Source organism: Bombina bombina, chromosome 1, assembly GCF_027579735.1.
Source record: "Bombina bombina isolate aBomBom1 chromosome 1, aBomBom1.pri, whole genome shotgun sequence".
Classification (NCBI taxonomy): Eukaryota; Metazoa; Chordata; class Amphibia; order Anura; family Bombinatoridae; genus Bombina; species Bombina bombina.
The window spans coordinates 1,032,968,509-1,032,985,074 of record NC_069499.1 but is presented as its reverse complement, the minus strand read 5'-3'; the positions used below and the strand labels follow the sequence as shown (position 1 = coordinate 1,032,985,074).

Below are 16,566 nucleotides of genomic sequence, written 5' to 3'. Positions count from 1 at the left end.
TTGATGGGGCTATTTCTACCCTTGCTAAACGTACTACTATTCCTACGTCAGATGGTACTTCGTTTAAGGATCCTTTAGATAGGAAAATTGAATCCTTTCTAAGAAAAGCTTATCTGTCTTCAGGTAATCTTCTTAGACCTGCTATATCTTTGGCTGATGTTGCTGCAGCTTCAACTTTTTGGTTGGAAACTTTAGCGCAACAAGTAACACATCATGATTCTCATGATATTATTATTCTTCTTCAGCATGCTAATAATTTTATCTGTGATGCCATCTTTGATATTATCAGAGTTGATGTCAGGTTTATGTCTCTAGCTATTTTAGCTAGAAGAGCTTTATGGCTTAAGACTTGGAATGCTTATATGGCTTCTAAATCAACTCTACTTTCCATTTCTTTCCAGGGTAACAAATTATTTGGTTCTCAGTTGGATTCTATTATTTCAACTGTTACTGGTGGGAAAGGAACTTTTTTACCACAGGATAAAAAATCTAAGGGTAAAAACAGAGCTAATAATCGTTTTCGTTCCTTTCGTTTCAACAAAGAACAAAAGTCTGATCCTTCATCCTCAGGAGCAGTTTCAGTTTGGAAACCATCTCCAATCTGGAATAAATCCAAGCCAGCCAGAAAGGCAAAGCCTGCTTCTAAGTCCACATGAAGGTGCGGCCCTCATTCCAGCTCAGCTGGTAGGGGGCAGGTTACGTTTTTTCAAAGAAATTTGGATCAATTCTGTTCACAATCTTTGGATTCAGAACATTGTTTCAGAAGGGTACAGAATTGGTTTCAAGATGAGACCTCCTGCAAAGAGATTTTTTCTTTCCCGTGTCCCAGTAAATCCAGTAAAAGCTCAAGCATTTCTGAATTGTGTTTCAGATCTAGAGTTGACTGGAGTAATTATGCCAGTTCCAGTTCAGGATCAGGGGATGGGGTTTTATTCAAATCTCTTCATTGTACCAAAGAAGGAGAATTCCTTCAGACCAGTTCTGGATCTAAAAATATTGAATCGTTATGTAAGGATTCCAACGTTCAAGATGGTAACTGTAAGGACTATCTTGCCTTTTGTTCAGCAAGGGAATTATATGTCCACAATAGATTTACAGGATGCATATCTGCATATTCCGATTCATCCAGATCATTATCCGTTCCTGAGATTCTCTTTTCTGGACAAGCATTACCAGTTTGTGGCTCTGCCGTTTGGCCTAGCTACAGCTCCAAGAATTTTTACAAAGGTTCTCGGTGCCCTTCTGTCTGTAATCAGAGAACAGGGTATTGTGGTATTTCCTTATTTGGACGATATCTTGGTACTTGCTCAGTCTTTACATTTAGCAGAATTTCATACGAATCGACTTGTGTTGTTTCTTCAAGATCATGGTTGGAGGATCAATTTACCAAAAAGTTCATTGATTCCTCAGACAAGGGTAACCTTTCTGGGTTTCCAGATAGATTCAGTGTCCATGACTCTGTCTTTAACAGACAAGAGACGTCTAAAACTGATTGCAGCTTGTCGAAACCTTCAGTCACAATCATTCCCTTCGGTAGCCTTATGCATGGAAATTCTAGGTCTTATGACTGCTGCATCGGACGCGATCCCCTTTGCTCGTTTTCACATGCGACCTCTTCAGCTTTGTATGCTGAATCAATGGTGCAGGGATTACACGAAGATATCTCAATTAATATCTTTAAAACCGATTGTTCGACACTCTCTAACGTGGTGGACAGATCACCATCGTTTAATTCAGGGGGCTTCTTTTGTGCTTCCGACCTGGACTGTAATTTCAACAGATGCAAGTCTCACAGGTTGGGGAGCTGTGTGGGGATCTCTGACGGCACAAGGAGTTTGGGAATCTCAGGAGGTGAGATTACCGATCAATATTTTGGAACTCCGTGCAATTTTCAGAGCTCTTCAGTTTTGGCCTCTTCTGAAGAGAGAATCGTTCATTTGTTTTCAGACAGACAATGTCACAACTGTGGCATACATCAATCATCAAGGAGGAACTCACAGTCCTCTGGCTATGAAAGAAGTATCTCGAATTTTGGTTTGGGCGGAATCCAGCTCCTGTCTAATCTCTGCGGTTCATATCCCAGGTGTAGACAATTGGGAAGCGGATTATCTCAGTCGCCAAACGTTGCATCCGGGCGAATGGTCTCTTCACCCAGAGGTATTTCTTCAGATCGTTCAAATGTAGGAACTTCCAGAAATAGATTTGATGGCGTCCCATCTAAACAAGAAACTTCCCAGGTATCTGTCCAGATCCCGGGATCCTCAGGCGGAGGCAGTGGATGCATTATCACTTCCTTGGAAGTATCATCCTGCCTATATCTTTCCGCCTCTAGTTCTTCTTCCAAGAGTAATCTCCAAGATTCTGAAGGAATGCTCGTTTGTTCTGCTGGTAGCTCCGGCATGGCCTCACAGGTTTTGGTATGCGGATCTTGTCCGGATGGCCTCTTGCCAACCGTGGACTCTTCCGTTAAGACCAGACCTTCTGTCACAAGGTCCTTTTTTCCATCAGGATCTGAAATCCTTAAATTTAAAGGTATGGAGATTGAACGCTTGATTCTTCGTCAAAGAGGTTTCTCTGACTCTGTGATTAATACTATGTTACAGGCTCGTAAATCTGTATCTAGAGAGATATATTATAGAGTCTGGAAGACTTATATTTCTTGGTGTATTTCTCATCATTTTTCTTGGCATTCTTTTAGAATTCCGAGAATTTTACAGTTTCTTCAGGATGGTTTAGATAAAGGTTTGTCCGCAAGTTCCTTGAAAGGACAAATCTCTGCTCTTTCTGTTCTTTTTCACAGAAAGATTGCTATTCTTCCTGATATTCATTGTTTTGTACAAGCTTTGGTTCGTATAAAACCTGTCATTAAGTCAATGTCTCCTCCTTGGAGTTTGAATTTGGTTCTGGGGGCTCTTCAAGCTCCTCCGTTTGAACCTTTGCATTCATTGGACATTAAATTACTTTCTTGGAAAGTTTTGTTCCTTTTGGTCATCTCTTCTGCCAGAAGAGTTTCTGAATTATCTGCTCTTTCTTGTGAGTCTCCTTTTCTGATTTTTCATCAGGATAAGGCGGTGTTGCGAACTTCTTTTGAATTTTTACCTAAAGTTGTGAATTCCAACAACATTAGTAGAGAAATTGTGGTTCCTTCATTATGTCCTAATCCTAAGAATTCTAAGGAGAAATCGTTGCATTCTTTGGATGTTGTTAGAGCTTTGAAATATTATGTTGAAGCTACTAAATCTTTCCGAAAGACTTCTAGTCTATTTGTTATCTTTTCCGGTTCTAGAAAAGGCCAGAAAGCTTCTGCCATTTCTTTGGCATCTTGGTTGAAATCTTTAGTTCATCTTGCCTATGTTGAGTCGGGTAAAACTCCGCCTCAGAGAATTACAGCTCATTCTACTAGGTCAGTTTCTACTTCCTGGGCGTTTAGGAATGAAGCTTCGGTTGATCAGATTTGCAAAGCAGCAACTTGGTCCTCTTTGCATACTTTTACTAAATTCTACAATTTTGATGTATTTTCTTCTTCTGAAGCAGTTTTTGGTAGAAAAGTACTTCAGGCAGCGGTTTCAGTTTGAATCTTCTGCTTATGTTTTTTCGTTAAACTTTATTTTGGGTGTGGATTATTTTCAGCAGGAATTGGCTGTCTTTATTTTATCCCTCCCTCTCTAGTTACTCTTGTGTGGAAAGATCCACATCTTGGGTAATCATTATCCCATACGTCACTAGCTCATGGACTCTTGCTAATTACATGAAAGAAAACATAATTTATGTAAGAACTTACCTGATAAATTCATTTCTTTCATATTAGCAAGAGTCCATGAGGCCCGCCCTATTTTTGTGGTGGTTATGATTTTGTATAAAGCACAATTATTCCAATTCCTTATTTTATATGCTTTCGCACTTTTTTATCACCCCACTTCTTGGCTATTCGTTAAACTGAATTGTGGGTGTGGTGAGGGGTGTATTTATAGGCATTTTGAGGTTTGGGAAACTTTGCCCCTCCTGGTAGGAATGTATATCCCATACGTCACTAGCTCATGGACTCTTGCTAATATGAAAGAAATGAATTTATCAGGTAAGTTCTTACATAAATTATGTTTTTTTTAACTGGGAAAGTCTTTAGAAAAACATATTAGGAATAAACATTTTTTTTACAAAATGGCTGCTATATTTGTAAAGAAAGCTTAGGAATGGCAAAAAGAGCAGTTTTAGATGGTGTCTGATGATTCTTTGGGAAGAGGAACAAATGCAAAGCAGCAAGGAAGCCTTCAATGTCTTCAAACAAGCCAAAACTTTAGGTTATCTCCTTACAGTACACTTTTTTGCATTTGAATAGTAAATGCTGCCCCTTTTTTTTGTTCCACCATTCAAATGTTCCTTTTGAAAGAATGTTAATATTGATTCCTATAGACTTACATTTACATGTAGATGACTCACTTTTCAGATATTTATGGTTGAAAATTCTAATGTAACATTTATTTAATGCAAAATTTATATTTTTGTTTTTTTTAAATTTTATGTTGACTAATTGTCAAGGCTGCCCAAACCCTGGTCAATGGTTTTTGGCCCTCAGCACTACAGAAGAGAAAACAGACATTAGTTATTAAAGAAATAGTTCCACACTGATTGGGTAATTAAGCATCAGTGCTTGTATCAAAGTTTGTAAATATAAGTAGTATATACACAATTAAATTAAATGAATTAACAGTACCTAAATTACTAAGTAATGTTTTATTAAACACTGTCACCTAGATTACGAGTTGTGCATTAGGCTTAAAAAGCAGCGTTGGACGGTCCCAACGCTGCTTTTTAACGCCCGCTGGTATTACGAGTCTTGACATGACAGGCTCATCCCTCACTTTTTTGGCCAGACTCGGAAATACCGCAAATCCACTTATATCAATTGCGTATCCTATATTTTCAATGGGACTTGCATATCGCCAGTATTACGAGTCTTCCAAAAAGTGAGCAATACAGCCTCTCCTGTCAAGCCTGGTACCGCATTTTAAATTCAGTAGTTAAGAGTTTTACACAACAACGCCGTAGCATAAAACTCTTAACTAAAGTGCTAAAAAGTACACTAACACTCATAAACTACCTATTAACCCCTAAACCGAGTCCCCCCTCATCGCAAACACTAAAATACATTTTTTAACCCCTAATCTGCTGAACAGGACATTGCCGCCACTATAATAAATATATTAACCCCTAAACCGCTGCACTCCGGCATCGCAAACACTAGTTAAATATTATTAACCCCTAATCTGCCGTCCCTAACATCGCCGCAACCTACCTACATTTATTAACCCCTAATCTGCCACCCACAATGTTGCTGCTACTATATTAAATGTATTAACCCCTAAACCTAAGTCTAACCCTAACCCTAACACTCCTTAACTTAAATATAATTACAATAAATCTAAATAAAATTACTACAATTACCTAAATTATTCCTATTTAAAACTAAATACTTACCTATAAAATAAACCCTAAGCTAGCTACAATATAACTAATAGTTACATTGTAGCTAGCATAGGGTTTATTTTTTATTTTACAGGCAACTTTGTATTTATTCTAACTAGGTAGAATAGTTATTAAATAGTTATTTACTATTTAATAACTACCTAGTTAAAATAAAGACAAATTTACCTGTAATATAAAACCTAACCTAAGTTACAATTACACCTAACACTACACTATAATTAAATTAATTACCTAAATTAAATACAATTAAATAAAATTATCTAAAGTACGAACCCCCCCAATAAATTACAGAAAATAATAAAAAAATTTCAAGATTTTTAAACTAATTACACCTACTCTTATCCCCCTAACAAAATAAAAAAGCCCCCCAAAATAAAAAAAGCCCTGCCCTACATTAAAATTACAAATAGCCCTTAAAAGGGCATTTTGCGGGGCATTGCCCCAAAGTAATCAGCTCTTTTACCTGTAAAAAAAAGTACAAATATCCCCCCAACATTAAAACCCACCACCCACACAACCAACCCTACTCTAAAACCCACCCAATCCCCCCTAAAAAAACTAACACTAACCCCTTGAAGATCACCCTACCATGAGACGTCTTCACCCAACCGTGCAGAAGTTGTCCTCCAGACAAGCTGAAGTCTTCATCCAAGCCGGGCAGAAGAGGTCCTCCAGACGGGCAGAAGTCTTCATCCAGACGGCATCTTCTATCTTCATCCATCCGACGCGGAGCGGGTCCATCTTTAAGACATCCGATGCGGGGCATCCTCTTCATCTGGAGTCTTCTTACTTAATTACGGTACCTTTAAATGACGTCATCCAAGATGGCATTTCTTCAGTTCTGATTGGCTGATAGAATTCTATCAGCCAATCGGAATTAAGGTATAAAAAATCCTATTGGCTGATCCAATCAGCCAATAGGATTGAGCTGGCATTCTATTGTCTGTTCCAATCAGCCAATAGAATGCGAGCTCAATCCTATTGGCTGATTGCATCAGCCAATAGGATTTTTTCTACCTTAATTCCGAATGGCTGATAGAATTCTATCAGCCAATCGGAATTGAAGGGACACCATCTTGGATAATGTCACTTAAAGGTACCGTCATTTAGTAAGAAGACTCCGGATGAAGGGGATACTCCGCGTCGGATGTTTTGAGGAGGACCACTTCTGCCCGGTTGGATGAAGACGTCTCACGGTAGGGTGATCTTCAAGGGGTTAGTGTTAGGCTTTTTTAAGGGGGTATTGGGTGGGTTTTAGAGTAGGGTTGGTTGTGTGGGTGGTGGGTTTTAATGTTGGGGGGGTATTTGTACTTTTTTACAGGTAAAAGAGCTGATTACTTTGGGGCAATGCCCCGCAAAAGGCCCTTTTACTGGCTATTTGTAATTTAGTGTAAAGTAGGGCTTTTTTTATTTTGGGGGCTTTTTTATTTTGTTAGGGGGATTAGATTAGGTGTAATTATTTTATTATTTTCTGTAATTCAGTGGGGTTTTTTCGTACTTTAGATAATTTTATTAAATTGTAATTAATTGTATTCGATTTATGTAATTAATTTAATTTAATTAATTTATAGTGTAGTGTTAGGTGTTAGTGTAACTTAGATTAGGTTTTATTTTACAGCTAAATTTGCCTTCATTTTAACTAGGTAGTTATTAAATAGTTAATAACTATTTAATAACTATTCTACCTAGTTAAAATAAATACAAAGTTGCCTGTAATATAAAAATAAACCCTAAGCTAGCTACAATGTTACTTTTAGTTATATTGTAGCTATCGTAGGGTTTATTTTATAGGTAAGTATTTAGTTTTTAATAGGAATAATTTAGGTAATTGTAGTAATTTTATTTAGATTTATTGTAATTATATTTAAGTTAGGGGGTGTTAGGGTTAGGGTTAGGGCTAGGTTTAGGGGTTAATACATTTAATATAGTGGTGGCGACGTTGTGGGCGGCAGATTAGGGGTTAATAAGTGTAATATTAGGGGGTTTTAGTTAGTTCGTTAGTTGGTTCATGTTAGGGTGTTAGGTGTAGACATAAAAAGTATTTCCCCATAGGAATCAATGGGGCTGCGTTAGGAATTTTACGCTGTTTTTTGCAGGTGTTAGGGTTTTTTTCAGCCGGCTCCCCCCCATTGATTCATATGGGGAAATCATGCACAAGCACGTTTTACCTGCTCACTGCTAACGTAAGCAGCGCTGGTATTGAGGTGAGATGTGGAGCTAAATTTTGCTCTTCGCTCACTTTTTTGCGGTTAACGCCGGGTTTGTAAAAACCCGTAATACCAGCGTTGTCTGTAAGTGAGCGGCGAGCATAAACTGTTCGTTAGCACAGCACCCCTCCTAACGTAAAACTCGTAATCTAGGTGTGTGATTATAATTTTATTTTTAGGTTTTAGGTGCCCATGATTTAAAACAAAAAATTGTAGATTAGATATTTGTAATGAATACGCTGATACATTAACCTTATGTTATTTCAGCCTCTCTAGCCTCTCCAGTCCTTATGTTATTTCAGCCTCACTAGCCTCACCAGTCCTTAAGTGATTTCAGCCTCTCTAGCCTCTCCAGTCCTTATGTTATTTCAGCCTCTCTAGCCTCACCAGTCCTTATGTTATTATTAAATATTATTTAATAACATAAGGAGTGGTGAGGCTAGAGAGGCTGAAGACAATCGCACTTGTGCTTCAGTTAGCCCAACACTCGTAATCTAGGCGTTTATTTTTAATTTAACACATGTAAACTATTATTACTCACTCATAATCTACATACTAGTACACAATGCCAGATGTTGAGAGAGAATAACAAGATAACATAAGGACCAGAGAGGCTAGTGAGGCTGAAATAACATAAGGACTGGAGAGGCTAGTGAGGCTGAAATAACATAAGGACTGGAGAGGCTAGTGAGGCTGAAATAACATAAGGACTGGAGAGGCTAGTGAGGCTGCCCATGATTTAAAACAAAAAATTGTAGATTAGATATTTGTAATGAATATGCTGATACATTAACCTTACCATGATATTATATCTTGTTATTCTCTCTCAACATCTGGCATTGTGTACTAGTATGTAGATTATGAGTGAGTAATAATAGTTTACATGTGTTAAATTAAAAATAAACGCCTAGATTACGAGTGTTGGGCTAACTGAAGCACAAGTGCGATTGTCTTCAGCCTCTCTAGCCTCACCACTCCTTATGTTATTAAATAATATTTAATAATAACATAAGGACTGGTGAGGCTAGAGAGGCTGAAATAACATAAGGACCGGAGAGGCTAGAGAGGCTGAAATAACATAAGGACTGGAGAGGCTAGTGAGGCTGAAATAACTTAAGGACTGGAGAGGCTAGAGAGGCTGAAATAACATAAGGACTGGAGAGGCTAGTGAGGCTGAAATAACATAAGGACTGGAGAGGCTAGAGAGGCTGAAATCACTTAAGGACTGGTGAGGCTAGTGAGGCTGAAATAACATAAGGACTGGAGAGGCTAGTGAGGCTGAAATAACATAAGGACTGGTGAGGCTAGAGAGGCTGAAATAACATAAGGACTGGAGAGGCTAGTGAGGCTGAAATAACATAAGGACTGGAGAGGCTAGTGAGGCTGAAATAACATAAGGACTGGAGAGGCTAGTGAGGCTGAAATAACATAAGGACTGGTGAGGCTAGAGAGGCTGAAATAACATAAGGACTGGAGAGGCTAGTGAGGCTGAAATAACATAAGGACTGGAGAGGCTAGAGAGGCTGAAATCACTTAAGGACTGGTGAGGCTAGTGAGGCTGAAATAACATAAGGACTGGAGAGGCTAGAGAGGCTGAAATAACATAAGGACTGGAGAGGCTAGAGAGGCTGAAATAACTTAAGGACTGGTGAGGCTAGTGAGGCTGAAATAACATAAGGACCGGAGAGGCTAGTGAGGCTGAAATAACATAAGGACTGGAGAGGCTAGTGAGGCTGAAATAACTTAAGGACTGGAGAGGCTAGTGAGGCTGAAATAACATAAGGACCGGAGAGGCTAGTGAGGCTGAAATAACATAAGGACTGGAGAGGCTAGTGAGGCTGAAATAACTTAAGGACTGGAGAGGCTAGTGAGGCTGAAATAACTTAAGGACTGGAGAGGCTAGTGAGGCTGAAATAACATAAGGACTGGAGAGGCTAGTGAGGCTGAAATAACATAAGGACCGGAGAGGCTAGAGAGGCTGAAATAACTTAAGGACTGGTGAGGCTAGTGAGGCTGAAATAACATAAGGACTGGAGAGGCTAGTGTGGCTGACATAACATAAGGACTGGAGAGGCTAGTGAGGCTGAAATAACTTAAGGACTGGAGAGGCTAGTGAGGCTGAAATAACATAAGGACCGGAGAGGCTAGTGAGGCTGAAATAACATAAGGACCGGAGAGGCTAGTGAGGCTGAAATAACTTAAGGACTGGAGAGGTTAGTGAGGCTGAAATAACATAAGGACTGGAGAGGCTAGTGAGGCTGAAATAACTTAAGTACTAGAGAGGCTAGTGAGGCTGAAATAACATAAGGACTGGAGAGGCTAGTGAGGCTGAAATAACATAAGGACCGGAGAGGCTAGTGAGGCTGAAATAACATAAGGACCGGAGAGGCTAGTGAGGCTGAAATAACTTAAGGACTGGTGAGGCTAGTGAGGCTGAAATAACATAAGGACTGGAGAGGCTAGTGAGGCTGAAATAACTTAAGGACTGGAGAGGTTAGTGAGGCTGAAATAACATAAGGACCGGAGAGGCTAGTGAGGCTGAAATAACATAAGGACTGGAGAGGCTAGTGAGGCTGAAATAACTTAAGGACTGGAGAGGCTAGTGAGGCTTTGAAAAAGCCGAAACGCTATCGGCGAAACATGTTAGGGATGGGTATCGCTTAATACTCTGTTTAGTTTGTTTTAAAATGGCATAACAACCCGAATAATTCTATTTATTTAATGTTGGAATGGTTAATATAAGGACCTGATAAATACTTTAATTGATGTTTATTCAATAAGCTGATAGAAGCATATGTTAAGGGCTAGTTACTTATGTATGGTAAAACAAACTATAACGGCTAGTTATTTATTTTTGGCTGTTTGCAGCCATAGCATTGGTAACATCATTACGTATAGCTGATTGCTCAAAACGATTATGTGCAGGCATGTGTATTTATGCGGGCTATTATAAGCACAAATAGAGTACTCCAAATTTATTTGTAAATAATGTTTACTTATAAGCACTGATACTATGTGCTACTAACTCTGCTACATGCAATCCGTAGCAAATTAGTGGGCCAATATCTGTGACTATATGATACTTAAGCTGATCAACACAGAAAGATACACAGGATCTGAATTTTCACAATCTATTAACTAAACATATATTTCTGAGTGTTTCTTATATCCAAAGTTGAATGCCGCACTGTCTAGCGGCGAGTTACTTAGGTGGGTTATACACGACAGCGGTGAATTTGTCTCACATAAGCTGTTCAAATTATAGCACCTGAAAGATCGCAATATAAGAGCTGACAGCCATAATTAAAGCGATCTAATAATATTTGAAACTCTTGGGTGATTATTAAATTTAAGTATAACACCACCCCAATATCTGTAGCATAAGAAACACAAACTCTATGAATTATAATAAAAAAGATTTTGTGTTTTTCAATCCTAAGGCAAGCAATGAACAAATATCAGCAATAACGAAATTACCGTGCAGGGCTATTAAATGCAATAGCCGATTATTACAGCCTGAAAACTTATGTCATCAGCTTTAATTTTCTCATTTATGGGAGCAACTGTACACTAGTGTTAAGCTAGGTCATTATCTCTCGAGTTTAAAAACCAGTGAAAATTGAACATTATCTCTGATAACAATATAAACTCCCTATCTCAGAAGATATTCTGGGTTGATGTACACCAAGCACTGTTGCATGTTATACAACAATTAACTTACAACAATACATGCTGAAATTATACTCAAATATATTTGACATACATGTATATATTCAGTTTACTTTAGCAGTGGGAAAAAAACCCACCAAACAAAATAATAGAATTATAAGTATACATCATTACTCCATATATGTACAAACATTACTGTATAATTAGTAATGAGAAACCATAAGTGAAGTTAATCCGTACATAGAATTCACAATTATTTGGGGTCAATATTCCAATCACACGAGAGAAAGGCTTATATATATATATTCAACCTTTCAAGATATTGCCCTAAACCAGTGTAATTTAATGTGATATTCAGGATTATTCTCCTGGGACACAAGTCCCTATACTAACAGCTGTTAATGAATGTGAGACAATCTTACGATTTAAGGGAATATCATTAAGAGATAGAAACCACTATCCTTTAAGAAGGTATATTCTCTCCAATAATCCCCATATCTAACAAATATAAATCCACTTTACGGTTTCTCCAATCTAAAAGATATTAACCCTAATGTGGAGATATTGAATTATTCTTTGGTGTGTAATCTTGATGGACAAGATTAGAGTATTTACCCAATAGACCCAAATACTCAATATGTATTCAATATCCACACACTTCAGCAGTATTTAAGGTCCTAGGTAATTTTATCAACCAGATACCCAAAGCCATCCCCATTATTGGTCGAGTTGTTATGTGTTTTTAAAGTGCACACACTCACATATTATACTTTTTATTCATTGTAATTGTTAATAAAAGTTATGTTTTAATTTTCTACATCAACCCTTTGGTTTTTGATGGTATTCAATGAAGTTTTCATTCTAATTATGATTCATATTTTTGGGAACAGAAGTGCTACCTAAGTGCATCCTTCTAGTCTCTATCCTCTCTTTGGTATAGACTATATCTGAAATAACTTAAGGACTGGAGAGGCTAGTGAGGCTGAAATAACTTAAGGACTGGAGAGGCTAGTGAGGCTGAAATAACATAAGGACTGGAGAGGCTAGTGAGGCTGAAATAACTTAAGGACTGGAGAGGCTAGTGAGGCTGAAATAACTTAAGGACTGGAGAGGCTAGTGAGGCTGAAATTACTTATGGACTGGTGAGACTAGTGAGGCTGAAATCACTTAAGGACTGGAGAGGCTAGTGAGGCTGAAATAACTTAAGGACTGGAGAGGCTAGTGAGGCTGAAATAACTTAAGGACTGGAGAAGCTAGTGAGGCTGAAATAACATAAGGACTGGAGAGGCTAGAGAGGCTGAAATAATATAAGGACTGGAGAAGCTAGTGAGGCTGAAATAACATAAGGACTGGAGAGGCTAGTGTGGCTGACATAACATAAGGACTGGAGAGGCTAGTGAGGCTGAAATAACATAAGGACTGGTGAGGCTAGTGAGGCTGAAATAACATAAGGACTGGTGAGGCTAGTGAGGCTGAAATAACATAAGGACTGGAGAGGCTAGTGAGGCAAAAATAACATAAGGACTGGAGAGGCTAGAGAGGCTGAATAATTTAAGGACTGGAGAGGCTAGTGAGGCTGAAATAACATAAGGACTGGAGAGGCTAGTGAGGCTGAAACAACATAAGGACTGGAGAGGCTAGTGAGGCTGAAATAACTTAAGCACTGGAGAGGCTAGTGAGGCTGAAATAACATAAATACTGGAGAAGCTAGTGAGGCTGAAATAACTTAAGGACTGGAGAGGCTAGTGAGGCTGAAATAACATAAGGACTGGAGAGGCTAGTGAGGCTGAAATAACATAAGGACTGGTGAGGCTAGTGAGGCTGAAATAACTTAAGAACTGGAGAGGCTAGTGAGGCTGAAATAATTTAAGGACTGGAGAGGCTAGTGAGGCAAAAATAACATAAGGACTGGAGAGGCTAGTGAGGCTGAAATAACATAAGGACTGGAGAGGCTAGTGAGGCTGAAATAACTTAAGGACTGGAGAGGCTAGTGAGGCTGAAATAACATAAGGACTGGAGAGGCTAGTGAGGCTGAAATAACTTAAGGACTGGTGAGGCTAGTGAGGCTGAAATAACTTAAGGACTGGAGAGGCTAGTGAGGCTGAAATAACTTAAGGACTGGAGAGGCTAGTGAGGCTGAAATAACATAAGGACTGGAGAGGCTAGTGAGGCTGAAATAACTTAAGGACTGGAGAGGCTAGTGAGGCTGAAATAACTTAAGAACTGGAGAGGCTAGTGAGGCTGAAATAACTTAAGGACTGGTGAGGCTAGTGAGGCTGAAATAACTTAAGGACTGGAGAAGCTAGTGAGGCTGAAATAACTTAAGGACTGGAGAGGCTAGTGAGGCTGAAATAACATAAGGACTGGAGAGGCTAGTGAGGCTGAAATAACTTAAGGACTGGAGAGGCTAGTGAGGCTGAAATAACTTAAGGACTGGTGAGGCTAGTGAGGCTGAAATAACTTAAGGACTGGTGAGGCTAGTGAGGCTGAAATAACTTAAGGATTGGAGAGGCTAGTGAGGCTGAAATAACTTAAGGACTGGAGAGGCTAGTGAGGCTGAAATAACTTAAGGACTGGAGAGGCTAGTGAGGCTGAAATAACTTAAGGACTGGTGAGGCTAGTGAGGCTGAAATAACTTAAGGACTGGAGAGGCTAGTGAGGCTGAAATAACTTAAGGACTGGAGAGGCTAGTGAGGCTGAAATAACATAAGGACTGGAGAGGCTAGTGAGGCTGAAATAACTTAAGGACTGGAGAGGCTAGTGAGGCTGAAATAACTTAAGAACTGGAGAGGCTAGTGAGGCTGAAATAACTTAAGGACTGGTGAGGCTAGTGAGGCTGAAATAACTTAAGGACTGGAGAAGCTAGTGAGGCTGAAATAACTTAAGGACTGGAGAGGCTAGTGAGGCTGAAATAACATAAGGACTGGAGAGGCTAGTGAGGCTGAAATAACTTAAGGACTGGAGAGGCTAGTGAGGCTGAAATAACTTAAGGACTGGTGAGGCTAGTGAGGCTGAAATAACTTAAGGATTGGAGAGGCTAGTGAGGCTGAAATTACTTAAGGACTGGAGAGGCTAGTGAGGCTGAAATAACTTAAGGACTGGAGAGACTAGTGAGGCTGAAATAACTTAAGGACTGGTGAGGCTAATGAGGCTGAAATAACTTAAGGACTGGAGAAGCTAGTGAGGCTGAAATAACTTAAGGACTGGTGAGGCTAATGAGGCTGAAATAACTTAAGGACTGGAGAAGCTAGTGAGGCTGAAATAACTTAAGGACTGGAGAGGCTAGTGAGGCTGAAATAACTTAAGGACTGGTGAGGCTAATGAGGCTGAAATAACTTAAGGACTGGAGAAGCTAGTGAGGCTGAAATAACTTAAGGACTGGAGAGGCTAGTGAGGCTGAAATAGCATAAGGACTGGAGAGGCTAGTGAGGCTGAAATAACTTAAGGACTGGAGAGGCTAGTGAGGCTGAAATAACTTAAGGACTGGAGAGGCTAGTGAGGCTGAAATAACTTAAGGACTGGAGAGGCTAGTGAGGCTGAAATAACTTAAGGACTGGTGAGGCTAGAGAGGCTGAAATAACATAAGGACTGGAGAGGCTGAAATAACTTAAGGACTGGAGAGGCTGAAATAACATAAGGACTGGAGAGGCTGAAATAACATAAGGACTGGAGAGGCTGAAATAACTTAAGGACTGGAGAGGCTAGAGAGGCTGAAGACGCTCGAGGGAGCCCAACAAAAAAAAATTCTGCACTTAAGCTGCAGTTAGCGCAACACTCGTAATCTAGGCAATTTTTTTTGCAGGATGATTATTGTAGAATTTGTTGAACTAAATGTACAAGATCTTACAATAGTTAAATTAATTAATTTGATTGAAGTTTTTGATAAACCGGGGTAGGCTCAAATCATGGGTCTGTATGTTGGCAGTGGGGTTACTATAAGGGGGATAACTATACATTCAGAATAGCAAACATTTGCCAATGAAAATGGGTGCATGCAGTTGTTAGGTGGAGCACTTACCAGCAGCTGGGGGCTTGCATACTTTCCCCCTGTTGTGTACACAACATTTCTTGTTTCCTGCACAGTCAAGGTCGTAATTGCACCATTTGGCCCCATCACTTACTTGAGTAGTAAATCGGGCAGGAGGACAAACTCCTTGTTTGGTTAAACCTTGAAAAGAAAAATAATTCTGCTTGAAAGTCTGTTAGTTGACCAAACTCTTCCTCAGTATCTTTTCCACTCTTTCTTTGTACTAAGCCAGGAAATCATTTTGCTGTACATGTTCTCATTGCTTACCTCTATCTACCCCTGTCTAATAGTTTTCTCTAGAATTTTATATACAGACAAGATAACATAAAGGTTATGTTATCTTGTCTGTATATAAAATTCTTCTTTTTTTTTTTCTCCAACTCACACGTAGTCCTTTTAGTACTGACCATTAAAAAGACGACAACTGCACTGTGAAATGAGCAGGAGCAGAAGCACGACCTTCTCTGTGACTTGCATGATGTCACCTGCATTGCTTGTACCTGCTCCCTTCCTTTAAAGCCGATAGGAAAACTCCCTTGTGTTTTCCACACCTTCTCTTCCTCGTATTACATCTACGGTACATTCTTTCATTCATTTTATACATTGTTCACACCCCCACAAGAACTCTAAATGGAACACTTTTGTCAGTTTAATACATGGAAGTTCTATGGCATTAAGGAAGTTTATTAGAAACATATTTCGCACCCTGGTGAGCATTGACTTGACTATTTAATTAAAATGCTTATTTGTCTTCACTCATTAGTTTGAGGTTAAACAGTTTCCTTATGAATAATTTCAAAGTATTTTTTTCCATTGTAAAATGCTTTTAATGAACTAAACATATGTAGAAATGTAACCTTCAGTGACATTATATGTAGTACACAGAGCAAATTAATCTAATTCTGACTTACTTCCTAAAGAGCATACCAAATTAAAAAGTATTTTATAAGCACTTATCCTTTATTAATAGGTGTAAAAATGTTTAATATATTTTTATCTGTAAAATATTAAAGTGATGGTAAACTCTCTCCTTTATAAAAACAGATCCACAATGTTAATGACATTTTAGATGGAGTTTAATTCATCAGTTGTAATGAAGATGCACTACAACTTACTTTTTTTTTCTTTTTTTTAAAACAAGCTTTATTGATATAACAATTATGATCATACAATAATATC

The 16,566-nt window shown here is 38.8% G+C and overlaps 1 protein-coding gene across 1 annotated transcript in view; it reads right to left on the bottom strand.

Moving 5' to 3' along the window:
* LOC128640931 (whey acidic protein-like) overlaps positions 1–15,928 on the bottom strand; it is a 50,372-nt gene extending 34,444 nt beyond the window's left edge. Inside the window, exons 1-2 of the mRNA XM_053693397.1 lie at positions 15,795–15,928; positions 15,379–15,528 (exon numbers count right to left, since the gene is read on the bottom strand). Of these exons, the coding sequence (XP_053549372.1) occupies positions 15,379–15,528; positions 15,795–15,864 (220 nt within the window). The 5' untranslated portion in view covers positions 15,865–15,928. The remainder of the gene's footprint in view (positions 1–15,378; positions 15,529–15,794) is intronic.
* Positions 15,929–16,566: the final 638 nt, after the last annotated feature.